This window comes from Mustelus asterias, chromosome 4, assembly GCF_964213995.1.
Source record: "Mustelus asterias chromosome 4, sMusAst1.hap1.1, whole genome shotgun sequence".
In the NCBI taxonomy this organism is placed as follows: Eukaryota; Metazoa; Chordata; class Chondrichthyes; order Carcharhiniformes; family Triakidae; genus Mustelus; species Mustelus asterias.
In genome coordinates, this window is record NC_135804.1 from 79,956,992 (window position 1) to 79,972,509 (window position 15,518).

General features: G+C 42.9%; 1 protein-coding gene across 11 annotated transcripts in view; it reads right to left on the bottom strand.

Annotated features, from left to right (window-relative positions):
- Positions 1–15,518, bottom strand: part of LOC144492807 (muscleblind-like protein 3) — a 161,609-nt gene that overhangs the window by 38,496 nt on the left and 107,595 nt on the right. For 7 of the 11 annotated variants that reach the window (XR_013497639.1, XM_078211271.1, XM_078211269.1 and 4 more), the window contains 3 exons: positions 11,377–11,541; positions 7,649–7,849; positions 1,786–2,022 (listed from right to left, as the gene is read on the bottom strand). Coding sequence is in view for 9 of the 11 variants with exons in the window: in XM_078211271.1 (XP_078067397.1) it covers positions 1,786–2,022; positions 7,649–7,849; positions 11,377–11,541 (603 nt within the window). In the remaining 2 variants the exon portion in view is untranslated. Of the gene's footprint in view, positions 1–160; positions 215–1,785; positions 2,023–7,648; positions 7,850–11,376; positions 11,542–15,518 lie in introns of all 11 variants that reach the window. The other 4 variants (XR_013497638.1, XM_078211276.1, XM_078211267.1 and 1 more) reach the window with 1 other exon arrangement.

The window sequence follows — 15,518 nt, forward strand, 5'->3', positions numbered from 1 at the left end:
ACCAAAGTACACTCCGAATAGGTCAATATGCAATGGCAGTGTCCTAAGGGTCAATTATGATGCCAAACAAATGAAAACGCACTCATGCGGTCTAACTAACATTACATTTACAAATTAAAAAAAGTTACATGCAAAGCAAGAAGGTGAAAGGTGCAAGTACCAGGTCAAAGGTTGCCTCGAGGGGTCGCTTCATTGATCTGACAGCTGGCTGAGTCTTAATTAGCAGGCAGCGAGCACATGGATGGCAATGGGCCAATGGGGTTCAAGCGCATTAACATAAACAGCAAGCAGAGGTGCGTCATAGGGGCAGCAATGCATTATGGATAGGTGAAGAGGGGAGGAGAAAAAACAAACTGAATGCATTATACAACATATTACAAAAGAACAAGCATGCATAACAAAAGGTGTTTTACTACTGTTATTGTTTAGCTACACAATTACAAACAGACACCCTTGCTCACTGTGCAAGTGAGGGTCACAATGTTTGTAATCACTAGATGAAAAGCTAATTCTTTTGTTATAGGAAGCTAAAATGCAATATATAAACATAAACACTCTGGGTGCTGGATGGCTTTACAATTGATGCACTTCACCATCAAGGCAAATTTTTAAAAATAGCACTGCTCCTTGAGAGTTTTATCAACGTCCAATGTGAATGAATGGCTCCACCTCCTGGGACTGCCATTTTAACAGTGTGCTCCCCACAATCCCACAGCAAAAAGCTTCTCCATCATCCTAAAATGATGAGGCAAGTGGGCCAAAAAACACTCTCAATTGAAAACCAACATTCTAGCCCTCCCCCGAAAAGAACAACATGTTAGGTCTTCCCCGATCATTTGAACTTTTTTATGGTGTTCAGTTGCCCCTTGTCTTTAACTCTAATGAATTCTCAATCACGGATGTTAAGCTAACTGCTCTATATTTTCCTGCTTTTCCTCTCTCACCTTTCTTACATAGCAGAGTGATGTGTACAATCTGCCAATCTAAAGGTCTGGGAAGGTGTGGGGAAGTGGAATTTTGGACTTCCATAAGATCAGCGCCCATTTTTCAGCAAAAAGGGTGGGCACTTTGCATGCACTTCATGTGGAGGGCAGGTCAGTTCTACTGACCGGCCACCTGTCATGCGGGCATCACAAATAGAGGTACGATTGAAGGGGTGGCCAGGATTCTACATGCTTCCTCCTCAAAGAGGGCACACTATTATAACAGGAACCTCAGCATGGCTGACATGAGGTCCACTGCCCACCAAAGACCTCTTTCCCCATGCCTATCAATGGCAGAGTGATGAAGCAACACCGCCCCCCCCCCCCCCCCCTTGCTGAACTGGGTGGCTTGATACCACCAAAGCAAAATTCCAGGTATTCAGCTAAAACAGGCTCATACCCTTTCATACCCCTGGCATCTGGCATGAGGTGGTGGAGACTGTTAGACTTTCCAGATTGACAGAACCTTCTCGGCTAAGATCTCTGTAATGGAGCAGCAGTGACTAAACAAAATGGCGTTCCACATTTTAACACTGGCTGATGGCACATATTCACTCGCCAGCCTTAACTCAGCTCACACTACCAGCTATAAGTTATTTGCCACTTGACTACTCTGCCACACTTCAGAAAGATCCACCTTTGACACATTTTAGACACAATCAGTGTGTTGAGCACAGGGGGAGTGTAGGTTATTAGTCATTTGTGATTAGATGGTTAGATTGCAAATTATCCATGGAATTTTGAGCACAGACAAATTCTGAGATTACAAAAACTCTGTGCCCGCTCTCTTCAGTTTACCTACCATGGCAGCGGCTGCAGTCTGATTCACCTGGTGCTGAGCGGCCTTTATTTTGGCTTGCAGATGTGCAGGTGGGTGAAAGTACTTGCACTTCTCCCGTGAGCAGCGACCCTTGATATAATCCATGCAAACTGTGACCGTGTTTTCATTCGAATCAATCATTGCCATTTCAAGGGGGTGCGCGTAGCGACAATCGTTTTCACCCCGAGTGCAATTTCCACGCTGAAACTCCCTGCAAACCTAATGGAAGCAGTCATTAGTAACCAGATTCTCAGTCCACCAGCTTTCCTTCACTTTTAACATAAAAACAAAAGACAGACTGAAACACAACATTGCAAATCAATACAAACTGCATTGTCGCGACATGATCCATTTCGTACAGAGACTTAAAGAAGTTGGTTCATCAAGTTTTATGGATTGTGACATTCTTCTAATAAGTCAAGTGGTGCACTCTTTTATAATTATAACATTATAACGTTATGCAATACAACAGAAAGAAAATAAAGACTTGCATTTTACAGCACCTTTACTACCATAGGATTTCCCAAAGTGCTTTACAGCCAATTAAGTACTTTTGGTCACCATTGGAATGTAGGAAACATAGCAGCCAATTTGTTCCAAGCAAACTCCCAAACAGCAATGTGATAATGAACAATAATCCATTCTAGAGGTTGACAAATATTTACTAGCTCTCCTCAAAATAATGCCATGGGATCTTTTGTGTGGTAATATGTCTTTAAGGGATACTAGTATGCGATCACTAGAATGTAAGTGTGGTCATGTATTCTGGTCTCAGTTTCACTTTGCCCTGTGAGCATAAAACAGCACACATAATGCGGCCTAACCAAAGTTTTATAAAGTTGCAACATAACTTCCTGACTCTTGTACTCAATGCCCTGACCAATGAAGGTAAGCATGTCATACGCCTTCTTTGCCACCCTTTCCACTTGTGTGGCACTTTCAGGCAGCTATGGACTGGAACCCCAAGATCCCTCTGTACACCAATGCTGTTCAAGGTCCTGCCATTAATTGTACATTTGATCTCCCAAAGTGCAGCACCTCAGAATTGCCTGGATTAAACTCCCATAACTGCAACTGATCTATATCCCGCTGTATCCCTTGACAATCTTCTACACTATCACAATTCCACCTATCTTTGTATCGTCTGCAAACTTACTAACCCACCTAAATTAGGAACTTTTTTCTTCAGACAAATGGAGCCAGTAGAAGTTTGGAATTCTTATCCTTAAAAGGCGAGGGTGCAGGAAGACAATTGGTGATTTCAAGACTGAGATCAATAAACCTCTTTTAAACAAAGGTGTCAAAGGATACAGAACAACGGTGGGTAAATGCAGATGAAGTACGGATGAAGTGATCTGGATAATATATACTCTCAAGATTTTGATATATAGGAAGTTCACATAGATAAGATTCATTATAAATATGGACATTGGAATTCATAATGGATAGAAATGTGATAGAAATGTGACAACAGGAAGTAAGGTGTTGCAGACGGGAAGTGTCGTTTCAATAAAGTTGTAAGCCGACACGTTCTACAGAAATCAATCTCTGCATGGCATATTTTGTTTTCAAGGATGAGTTTATTCACCTCCGACCTCTATTCTGCAAAATAAACTGGCGTTTCAACTTCGTGCTGCAGTGTTGTGTTCCAAACTAGGAGTTAGCATAATCTGCAATTCCTGATGTGAGGAATGTCGGATCTGAGTCACGCTGTTATGAGGAGGAGACCAGATGCTTGCAAAATGAGACTGAGTGTGTAGTGGACAGTGATATATCTTGAGGAGTTCTCTCTGACCACAGTTCAGAAACTGACCTTTCTCAATTCCAGGGAGACGATTGACAACCCTCAACACAATAAAGAGGAAAAGAATAGCTTCAAAATAAACAATTGCAGCACACTGCAGCTTTTGTCTGTAAATCAATGTTCTGTTCATCTTTTTTTTTCCTTTTTGAAAGGTTTGGCTCTTTCTGGGGTATTATTATTTCGCCTTGTCTATCAGAAACACTCCGATGCTACAAGCACCAATCGTAAGAACATACAAAATGGAGGAGACGATACAATGATTGAACCTGCCCCAGCATTCAACACAATCAGGACTGATCTTTGTCCCAACTCCACTTTCTAGCTCACAACCCATATCACATGATTCCCTGAGACTCAAGATATGTCTATCTCAGCTGTAAATGTATTCAGTGATGAAACATCCCCAATCCTTTGGGCGAGAGAATTCTAAAGATTCACGATCCTCTGAGTTTAGAAATTTCACGTCATCTCAGTCTTAAATCATAGAATCCCGACAGTGCAGAAAGCGCCCATTCGGCACATCAAGCCTGCACTGGCAACCATCCCACCCAACTCTTCAATGCATAACCCCACGTATTTAGCCTGCTAATCTCTCTCACACTAAGGGGCAATTAAGCATGGGAAATCAACCTAACCTGCACATCTTTGGACTGATCAGCCTCTTATCCTGAGACTGTGTCCATGCCTTCTTGGTTTCCCAGACCGGATAAATATCCTTTTAGCATCTACCCATTAAGTCCCTTCAGAATCTTGAATGTTTCAGATCAGATCTTGAGCTACTTGGACAAAGAAAATCATGGGGTGTGGTTTACGCCGTCAGTCTGATGGGATGGAGCCTACTAGAGTCGGCAGATCAGGGCACTATCTTTAAAGGATGGCCTGATCCACATTGAAGTTGAACACCTCCCACCCTCTCCCACAGACACGGAGGTTCCCTCTCCCACAGGCATTGGGGACTCTTCCCAAAACCCCCTACCTCAAAACCATACAAGTATCAAGGCGCCCTTCGGTACCACTCTCCTAACCAGTGCAGCAGTATCATGGGAACTATCCTCCTCACTGCCAAGTCCCCCATTCAAAGGCATGAGACCCAACCACACATTGTGGGAATGCCCCCCATTTCCTCACTGGGATTCCCCAGAGGGTCCACCCATGGTACTGCCCCCAGGAATACGTTGGCAGTACCAGATTGGAAGTGCCAACCTGTGCCAGGGAGCAGTGCAGGAGGGGGTGGGGGGAGTCCCTCATCCCCAGGGGGCTATACTTACCTTGACCTCCCTAGTGGGATCCTCTTGATTGAATCCTATTCTTCTGATGCCATTGTATACCTCGCTGACGTGATGGTTTGAATAATCAGTGAGGGGGGGAGGGGGGGATCATGTGGCAGGGAGATCCATTAATAATATTAAAATTTATTAAGATGTATTTCAATGAGGTTCCCATTACGTCACTGGAAAAGGTGAGGAAAATCGGGAAGCGAGTTCCCACCGGCGAGAATCTCATTATCGTCTCTCACAGGATTTAGTGCCGGTGCTGCCATTAGTGCTCGCAGCAAATGCAGGAGCAAAATCGCCCTCATGGAAGTGGAATGGATGCCACTGTGGATAATTCTTGGTCCATAATGGCCTCTGATAGCAGGAATGACAATGACAATTTAATGTAGGCAATTTTTAATGATTACTTCACAAGGCCAACATTCACTGACCATCCTTAATTGCCCTTCAGCCAACTGAATGATGTCTTACGCCATTTCAGAGGACAGTTACAAGTCAACCACATTGCTGTGGCTCTGGAGTCTCATGTAGGCCAGACCAGGTAATGATGGTAGATTTCCTTCCCCGTAGGACATTAGTGAACCAGATGCATTTTTTTTCACAACAATCTAGTCATTTCATGGGCTGGAATTTTCCGGTCTGTTGTGGTGGGGACCCAGCGAGGGAAAGTTGGCAGTGACCCAGCCAAAAGTCAATTGAACTTCGGCAGGACTGGACAAGCCCGGCAGCAAGCGGATCTGGAAAATCCCACCCTTGGTCACCATTATTGATGATGTGGAGTTGCCGGAGTTGGACCGGGATGACACAGTAAGTAGTCTCACAACACCAGGTTAAAGTCCAACAGGTTTATGTGGTAGCACGAGCTTTCGGAGTGCTGCTCCGTCATCAGGTGAGTATAGGATTTGTTTCACAAACGGTATATATAGACACAAACTCAATTACAAGATGATAGTTGGAATGCGAGTCTGAACAAGTATTCAACTCTTTACAGGTGCAATGTGAGTGGAGAGAGGGTTAAGCAAAGGTTAAAGAGGTGTTAATTGTCTCAAGCCAAGACAGTTAGTGAGATTTTGCAAGCCGAGGCAAGTCATGGGGGTTACAGATAGTGTGACATGAACCCAAGATCCCGGTTAAAGCCGTCCTCATGTGTGCAGAACTTAGCTATCAGTTTCTGCTCAGTGATTCTGCGTTGTCGTGTGTCTTGAAGGCCGCCTTGGAGAACGCTTACCCGAAGTTCAGAGCTGAATGCCCTTGACTGCTGAAGTGTTCCCCGACAGGAAGGGAACACTCCTGCCTGGTGATTATCGAGCGGTGTCTATTCATCCATTGTCGTAGCGTCTGCATGGTCTCGCCAATGTACCATGCCTCGGGACATCCTTTTGCAGCGTATCAGGTAGACGACGTTGGCCAAGTTGCAAGAGTATGTACCATGTACCTGGTGGATGGTGTTCTCACATGAGATGAAGGCATCCATGTCAATGATCCGGCACGTCTTGCAGAGGTTGCTGTGGCAGGGTTATGTGGTGTCGTGGTCACTGCTCTCCTGAAAGCTGGTTAGTTTGCTGCATAAAATGGTCTGCTTGAGGTTGCGCAATTGTTTGAAGGCAAGTTGTGGGGGTGTGAGGATGGCCTTGGCGAGATGTTCGTCTTCATCGATGACATGTTGAAGGCTCCGGAGAAGATGTTGTAGCTTCTCTGTTTCGGGGAAGTACTGGACGACGAAGGGCACTCTGTCCGCCGTGTCCTGTATTTGTCTTGAGGTCTGCGCAGTTTTTCGCTTTGGCACGTTGGAACTGTCGATCGATGAGTTGAGCGCCATATCCTGTTCTTCCAAGGGCATCTTTCAGTGTCTGTAAGTGTCTGTTGCGATCCTCCTCATCTGAGCAGATCCTGTGTATATGGAGGGCTTGTCCATAGGGGATGGCTTCTTTAATGTGTTTAGGGTGGAAGCGGGAGAAGTGGAGCATCGTGAGGTTATCCATGGGCTTGCGGTACAATGAAGTGCTGAGGTGACCGTCCTTGATGGAGATGCATGTGTCCAAGAATGCACCTGATTCTGGAGAGTAGTCCATGGTGAGTCTGATGGTGGAATGGAACTTCTTGATGTCATCACGTAGTTGTTTCAGTGATTGTTCGCCATGAGTCCAAAGGGAGAAAATGTCATCAATGTATCTAGTGTATAGCATCGGTTGAAGGTCCTGTGCAGTGAAGAAGTCTTGTTCGTACCTGTGCATGAAGATGTTGGCATATTGAGGCGTGAATTTGGTCCCCATGGCTGTTCCCAACCGTTATCTTGTAATTGAGTTTGTGTCTATATATGCCCTGTTTGTGAAACAAATCCTGCACTCACCTGGTGAAGGGGCAACGCTCTTAAAGCTCGTGCTACCAAATAAACCTGTTGGACTTTAACCTGGTGTTGTGAGACTACTTACTGTACCATTATTGATATTAGCTTTGTATTCCAACTTATTTAATTAACTCAATTCCCCAATTGTCATGGCAGGATTTGAAGTTATTTTGTTGCATCATGCCTCTAAGCGACTAATCCAGTAACATTATCAATAAACTAGCCTACCAATAATTTTTATAATTTCCATTAATTACCATTCATAAAAGAACGTATGATGGAAAATGTTAACAAAAATGTGCAAAGGGACATAAAATGTTAATACATTGTACAAAAATAGTTCTAAACGTATAAAAGGAAGTTCTTCCCTCCATCGCACATATACATGAAACACAGACACACGTATATAAACACTGATACCTCCAATTTGTCTGTTCGTATTAGTTTCTGTGAAGCTGTGTTTCCTTGGACAGTAACGGTGGGATTCCCTGACACCAGGACAGGTGTGTTCGGTAGGAGTTCTGTTGGAACCAATCCCATCCCATGGGTCATGTGACTCAAGTAGGGATTGAGACCCATTGTATGATTTGTTGCGATAGGTGGAGTTACAGGAAATGTAGTCTGTGGATAAAGGGAAAAAGAAACCATGTTTATAGCACTTCAGAATTTAGTTTTTATTTTACATTTGGATGCACAAATAATGACAGAAATAAAAATAAATGCAGCCTGTCTCAGAGTTATGGGGCAGAGTTTTACAGCCTCGCTCGTCCTGAACTGTAAAATCCCTCCCGAGGTCAACGGACCTTCCCATTGTCCACCCCTCACCCACTCCAATTCCTGTGGCAGACAGGGTGGCAAAATTCCAGCCATGGTGTTTGATACATCACAATAAAGGTACTGCCATCATGGGTGAGAGAGCAAAAAAATGCAGCTAAAACCTCAGACCAATTAGGGACAAAACTCTGAAAAATTCCTCTCCAAATACCCATTGGGTAAGGAAAACTAATCCAAGAGCCCTCTTGACCTGAATAATGCCTGTTGATCTGTAGCCCAATGAGAAACAGGTCCAATTTTCATTTAAAGAATTTTCAGCCAAACAGACAGTGTCCTTGCTTCATTTCAAAATGGTCCAGGATCAAATCTTTTCTGCTTAAACCATTTTAAGGTTCTCCCATTCCAAAAGGATTTCAGTGAAAATGTTTAAAGTTTAAAGTTTTAAGGTTTATTTATTAGTATCACAAGTAGGCTTTACATTAACACTGCAATGGAGTTACTGTGAAAATCCCCTAGTCGCCACACTCCGGCACCTGTTCAGGTACACTGAGAGAGAATTTAGCATGGCCGATGCACCTAACCAGCACATCTTTCGGACAGTGGGAGGAAACCGGAGCACCCAGGGGAAGCCCACCCAAACCTGGGAATAATCATTACATGCCAGACCAGGTAAAGACGACAGATTTCCTTCCCCAAAGAACATTAGTGAACTAGATATGTTTCTCCGACAATCTACAATGGGTTCATGGTTATCGCTCGACTTTAAATTCCTGATTTTTATTGAATTCAAATTTCACCATCTGCTACGGTGGCATTCGATACCGGGTCCCAGAGCAGTACCCTGAATCTCTGGATTACTATCCATTTTGCCTCCCTTATTGGGTGAGGTGGTGGTGTCACTGGACTAGTAATTCAGAGACCCAGGGTAATGCTCTCAGGTTCTGAGTTCAAATCCCACCATGGCAGATGGATGAAAATTCAATATTCAGGATAAATATGTTTTTCACATCTTTTTTCATGTCCCGATGATTTTTCTCCATGGCTACACACATCTGTGACGTGGAGACTGATTTCAGGATATGCAAATATTAGTGTTGAGAATATTAAAGGGCACACAGTAAATATACTTTGCTGAACTAAAGCCAATTGTACTCATCCTTGTGATTTTTTTGTCTTCTCCAGTGCCCCTATATCATTTAATAATATAAAGGTTAGAACTAGCATAATATTCCAACTGTGGTCTCATTGAGTTTCAATATATGTTTAAGATAGCTTAAGAGAATAAATCTTAGAACTCTCTTTGCTTTTTTAAATGATTTTATTAATCTGCATCACTATTTTTAGTGATTTGTCTATTTGCACTCCAAGACACCTTTCCTCCTTTGCCCCATTTAGATTTGTGTTTTCTAAGTGATTGGTGACCTTCTTATTCTCCCTATCAAAATACACCACCTCACACTGAGTTATATTGAATTAAACTTGCCACTTACTCTCCCAAGCTGCAAGTTTATTCATGGCCTCTTGTGTTTTGTTGCATGCTTCCTCAGTATTGAATACTCTGACCTTGGTGTCCATCTGTAAATTTTGAAATTGTACTTCTAATTCCCAAATCCAGATTGTTTATGTGAATTGTGAATCACAGTGGTTGAAAACGTCCGGTCACGCCCACAGCAGGACTGGAAAACCCTGCCCAGTGCCCCTGTACAGGGTCAATAACCAGGGGACAAAGTTTTAAGGTAAGAGGCAATGATTGAGAGGGGTTTTGAGGAAGGGCAGTGGGAATCTAGAAACCTCTGTCTGAAAGGTGGTAGCACAGTAAGAAGTTTAACAACACCAGGTTAAAGTCCAACAGGTTTATTTGGTAGCAAATATCACTAGCTTTCGGCGCGCTGTCCCTTCGTCAGGTGGCATGCTGGCATCTCCACATCATGAAAGGTGGTAGAGCAGGAACCTTCATAACATTTAAGAAGCATTTAGATGAGCACTTGAAATGCCGTAGCATACAAGAACCAAATGCTAGAAAATGGGATTAGAATAAATAGGTGCTTGATGGCTGGCACAGACGCAATGGGCCAAAGGGCCTCTTTCTGAGCTGTAAAACTCTATGAGCGGAGTTTTCCTAAAAAAAAATATTGAGGGCAGAATTCTCCAGCTGTTCATGTCGGTGGGATTCTCTTATCCCGCTGCAGTGAATGGAGATTTGGCTGAGCATCAAATTCTCTGTTCTCACTTGCAGTGGCGGGGCGTGAACAGCTAGAAAATTCTGGCCTAAGTGTCATGTCTTGCGAGAAAACCAGACATGCTGGGCAAATCAGATCGCCACCTTCCCTCACTTATTCATTTTTTGGGAGAGTGGTGAGTTTTGTATTGGTTCATGCCCCCCATTGTATTCCCGCCTTCATGAACCCCCCTCAGACTCCACCTCCTCATGCCACAACCCCCTTGGCACTGCCCCTGGCATTCTGGCAGCACCCACATGGCAGTGCCAAGGTCCTAATTTTGCAAACTCTGACTTTATTCCTTCATGTAGTATGTGCTACCTTATCACAGAATTTTGAAAATCTAAATATATTGCATCTGCATTTCCCTTGTCAACTCTTTGTTACCTCACAGAATTCCCATTTGAAATCTGTACTGACAATTCTTTATTACATTTTGATTTCTGGATGTTCTTCAATTATATTTTTGAGTAAAGATTTAATTATTCTTCCTATCGTTAATGTTCAGCTAACTGGTTAATAGTTCCCTGGATTTGTGCTATTATCCTTTTTCAATATAAGAATCATTTCAGCAGTTCGCCAACCTTCTGCTAAAATTCCAGTTGCTCTTCAGAAATAAGGAGGCATTAAATCATGTGACCAAATGCTTGGCCGGACATACATTTCATGGAACTTGAAAGGAGAGAGAGGTGGAGAGGTTTTGGGGGCGTGGAATTCCAGAGCTTGTGGCCTCAGGAGCTAAAGGCACAGAATGAAGGAAATAAGGAATGGACAAGTCACCAGAACTGGAGGAATGCAGAGATTTCAGAGGATTGTTGGAAGTTGCAGAGATAGGGATAATGGAGAGATTTGAAAATCAAGATGAGAATTTTATAATCAAGGCATTGGCGGACAGGTCAGCAAGCACAGGGATGATGTGTGAGTGCAAGTTGGGATACAGGCAGAGAACTTTGGATGAGTTTGAGTTTATAGAAGATGGAAGAATGGGAGGCGATCAAGAGGGTATTGAAATAGTTTTCTCTTGAGGGAGCCAAGGCATGGATGAGGGTTTCAGCAGCAGCTGAGCTGAGGCTGCAGCAGAGATGGGTGATATTACGGTGGTGCAAGTGGGCGGTCATGGCGATGGAGAAGCTAGGTGATGAAGCCAGTGCTTACCATTGGCTGCAATTGTGTGCCTGGCAGCATGAATTGCATCTGCTGTGCGAGCATGGCCGCTGCAGTCTTCTGCTGGATTAAATTGTTCCGTCCATTGATCTCCAGCTGTGTTTTCAAATGTGGGGGTGGGTGGAGATATTTGCAATTTTCCCGAGTGCAACGTCCCTGCAAAATCAAGAACAAAAAAAAAGCATTTACAGCATTGGAAACGTAGCTCATTAAAATAGATGCAAAATGGTTTCTGGAAGATTCTGTATTGCTCTCTCACCATCATCCCATCCCATCTCACTGGGCTAGATCCAGGATCAAATATTAAGATGCATTTTTAGCAAAACCAAGAAATCCATAACCACCTTGAATATTCTTTTTTTTAAAGTTAGCTGATATTCTCAGATAAACCCAGTCCTTAGACTCGGATATCTAAACATCAAGATGGGTGGCACATCATCACCTGTCCCACACAAATCCTATTGAAGCAGCTTAACATTTGTCATGTAGCTGATGGGAAACACTGAAGCTTTGAGACACACGGGATGACTTGTGCAGGAAGGTATGATTTTCAAGGTAACTGTACAAATATACAGGAGCTCCCTGCATCCCTAACCTTCCACTCCATTTCCCAACCTAACAGTTTGTCTCAGAAATGTTTTGAAGTCATTATACAGGACATGAGCATCACTGGCTGGGACCAGCATTCATTTTTGAGAGCATTTAAGAGTAAGCCACATTGCTATGGACCTAGAATCACATGTGGGCCAGACCAGGTAAGGATGGCAGATTTCTTTCCAAATAGAAAACGGAAATAAATGATGGTCATCATTAGACTTTTAATTCCAGATTTTTATTGAATTCAAACTTCACCATCAGGATTTGAGCCTAGTTCCATGATCTTGCTCTGAGTATGTGGATTACTGTGACAATGCCACTGCCTCCCCTGAAGCAGAGGACTGCTCACAACCTTGCCATTGTATTGAGCTCCCAAATGCATATACTCTTCATTGCAGAGACCCACATCTGTAATTACTTCCTGCTGCTACCCATGCTTTGGTTCTGCCAGCAGTGAAAAGCTCACCGCTACCTTTGCTACCTACACACTTTGATTATTCCAATATTCTTCTGGCTGCCATCCCACCCTCATTAACTCCAGGTCATCTAAAACTCGGTGGCAACACCCTATCCCACATAACATCACATTCACCCCATCATTGCTGACCTTCATTGATTCTTGGTGCCATCCCTCAATAAGTTCACCCCTCCCTAACTCTGTAATCTCTTCCTTTTAGCAAGGTTATAAAGTTCCATCAAATGTCCGCTGCTCGCCGACTACGGGAAGTGGGAAATTAAGAGCGAATCAGCATGATCCAGGTTAAAACACCTGATGGTTGAGATTAGATTAAGTTTAATATTCTGTGTGATATTTTAGATGGGATATTAAAGCACCTGGCTGATTCAAGTTGTCATAAACATATAATTCTTTGTCAGTTAAAAATAGGTTTACTGTTATTTATCATAGTTGTGTGTGAGTCATTGCTGTGCACATGCTACGTGTCGTGTTTACTTGCACACTGTGAGAGTGGTGAAGGTAGAAATCTACCCCCTGATGTTCCACACTGACTTTTCTAACCATGGATCAAATGCAACCACCTGGCATCAGATTGATTTTAAACTTTCTATTTGTTCTTAATTTCCTTTCATCGTCTGCTCCTGTGACTTTCTCTGGCTGCTTCCGTTCCTGTCAAGGTCATCAAATAAAGTGGTGATCCTGACCTTCCTCTGTCTGCAGTCTGGTGAGTATGATAATGGAGAGGAGGAAAGAAAAGGCACTCACAATCAAGTCAGCGCATTAATGCCCTGTGAGACTCACAAATGGAGCAGTGATCAGATCTGCCGACCTTACCTCACCAGTCAGGATGTATGGTTGATTAAAGGGATTAGGTGCATATATACCCTTCACAGTCTGAGGAAAATGTCATTTAAAGCACATGACACCACAATGACTGCCACTTTTAACAGAATTCAGGCTGTTTAGACTGAGAGAGAAAAACTGCAGAGCTCACACTGAAATCTGTCACGTCTGCCTAATGCCTTGAATATGAGAAGCTTTCAGACTTTGTTGATGGATGAAAGCAGACACTCACTGATCCTTCATGGAGTTTACAAGGTATTGAGAAAATTCGATGTTAAGGAATTTTTAAATTTTATTTTATTGTTCATTGGAGGTGCAGCCATTTTGGCTTGTCTCTGACTGCTTTGCAAAAAGACCTTGTACAACTGGGACTGAGAACGAAGTACATAAACCCATTTTATCAGTACCAGTTCTTTACTGAAACAATTCAAAATTAATCACACTGCCCCACTCTCCCCTCAAAGCTCCATATCTTCCCTTGCACCAATAACTATGCATGTTTTCCTTAATGTGCAGTGGTCTCTGCTCCAGTCAAAATAGCCAAAGTGTTTCAAATCTCTCACAATAATTGTTGTTTTCCATCCCAAGCATTGTTCTAACATTTCCCTGATTATAACAACAAACTTCGATTCTTATCTGCAATATTAACCATTGAGAGTGGGCCTCATCATTCAAAGGGAGTTGGAGTTTATGAATTGAAGAGAATAAATAGATTAATAAAATGATGAAAGCAATAAAAATAATTCAGAAATAGCAGAGCTACAGGAAATGGCGAAGTATAGCCATGCAAATCTCTATGTGCAACACTTGAGGGCACAATCATTTTAATTGCAGTATAAAATACGTCATTAGGTAAAATTCAGATAGGTGTCACAACAAATTAAGTGCTATTCCTGCACACAAAGAGGTTATTGTGTAGGGCTCTCTTTATTCAGCTTTGTTGCAATAATGATTACATTTCCATTTGACAAAGGAAAAGTGAACTTACATTTACATAGAGCCTTTCACAACCTCAACACATCCCAAAGTGTTTACAGCCAATGAAATACACTTGAAATGTAGTCATCCTTGTAATGTAGGCAGCCAGTGTGTGCACAGCAAGATCCTGCAAACAGCAAAGCAATAGTGGCCATAACATCTGGTTTTGCGATGCTGATTGAAGGATAAATATTGGCCAGAACACAACAGAGAACCCTTTCCTGCTCTTCTTCAAATTATGTCACGGGATTTATTCATCCGAGAAGGCAGACTAGAATTTGGTTTAACAGCTCAGCCAATGAACAGCATCTCCAAAAGTGCAACACTCTTGCATTGGAGCATCATGCTGGATTGTGTGTTTGGAGTGGGGCTTGAATCCATAATTTCTGATTCAGAGGCAAGTGTGCTACCACTGAGCCAAGGCTGAGACCAAATAATGCTGTAAAGCCAAACTGAACAAAGATAAGTAACTGTAATGTATGGTTCATAGAAATGTAGAAAATAGGAGCAGGAGGAGGTTATTCATTGTGATCATGGCTGATCATCCAACTCAATTGCCTGATCCCACCTCCCCACCCGCCCCCCATATCCTTTGATCCCCTTCGCCTCAAGTGCTATAACTAACTGCTTCTTGGTAAACTACAACCAAACATTAAATAGGTGTGAATCACATGCCAGGCACAAAAACAGCACTGGTTTGCAAATTTGGATCCTCAAAGACAACCCAAAGAGTTTGCAAGTTCATAAGGCATTTTCCCTCATTTCTGGACATTCCAGCAAGTTTTGTATGTGTAAAAATAACCCATTATTTTCACATTCACATGGAAGAACCAATTCCCTCCAGGGGGATAAGGCAGTCCGGGCCAGAGTGGGATTGTCTCCGGGTAATGTTGATATTTGTGGAAGGAGTTTTCCTCATCCTGAAAAATGAGGGCATTGGGTTAGAGTAGTGTGTGCAGTTTTGGTCTCTTTGGTGAAGGAAGGATACAATTGCATTGGAAACAGTTCAGGGAAGGTTTGGGAGGCTGATTCTTGGGCTGAAGGGGTTGCCTTATGAGGAAAGGTTGTAAAGTGGAACTGAGACCAAGATCAGATCGGCCATCACCTTCATAGATGGCAGAGCAAGTCTGAAGGGCCATATGACCTATTCTTGCTCCTATTTCTCATCATCTTATCGTTTCCGGAGTTCCTATAAGAAACCACTGATCCAAGCTGCAGGGTACATTCTGCAGCCTACTGAAATTCCTGGGTCTGAAAT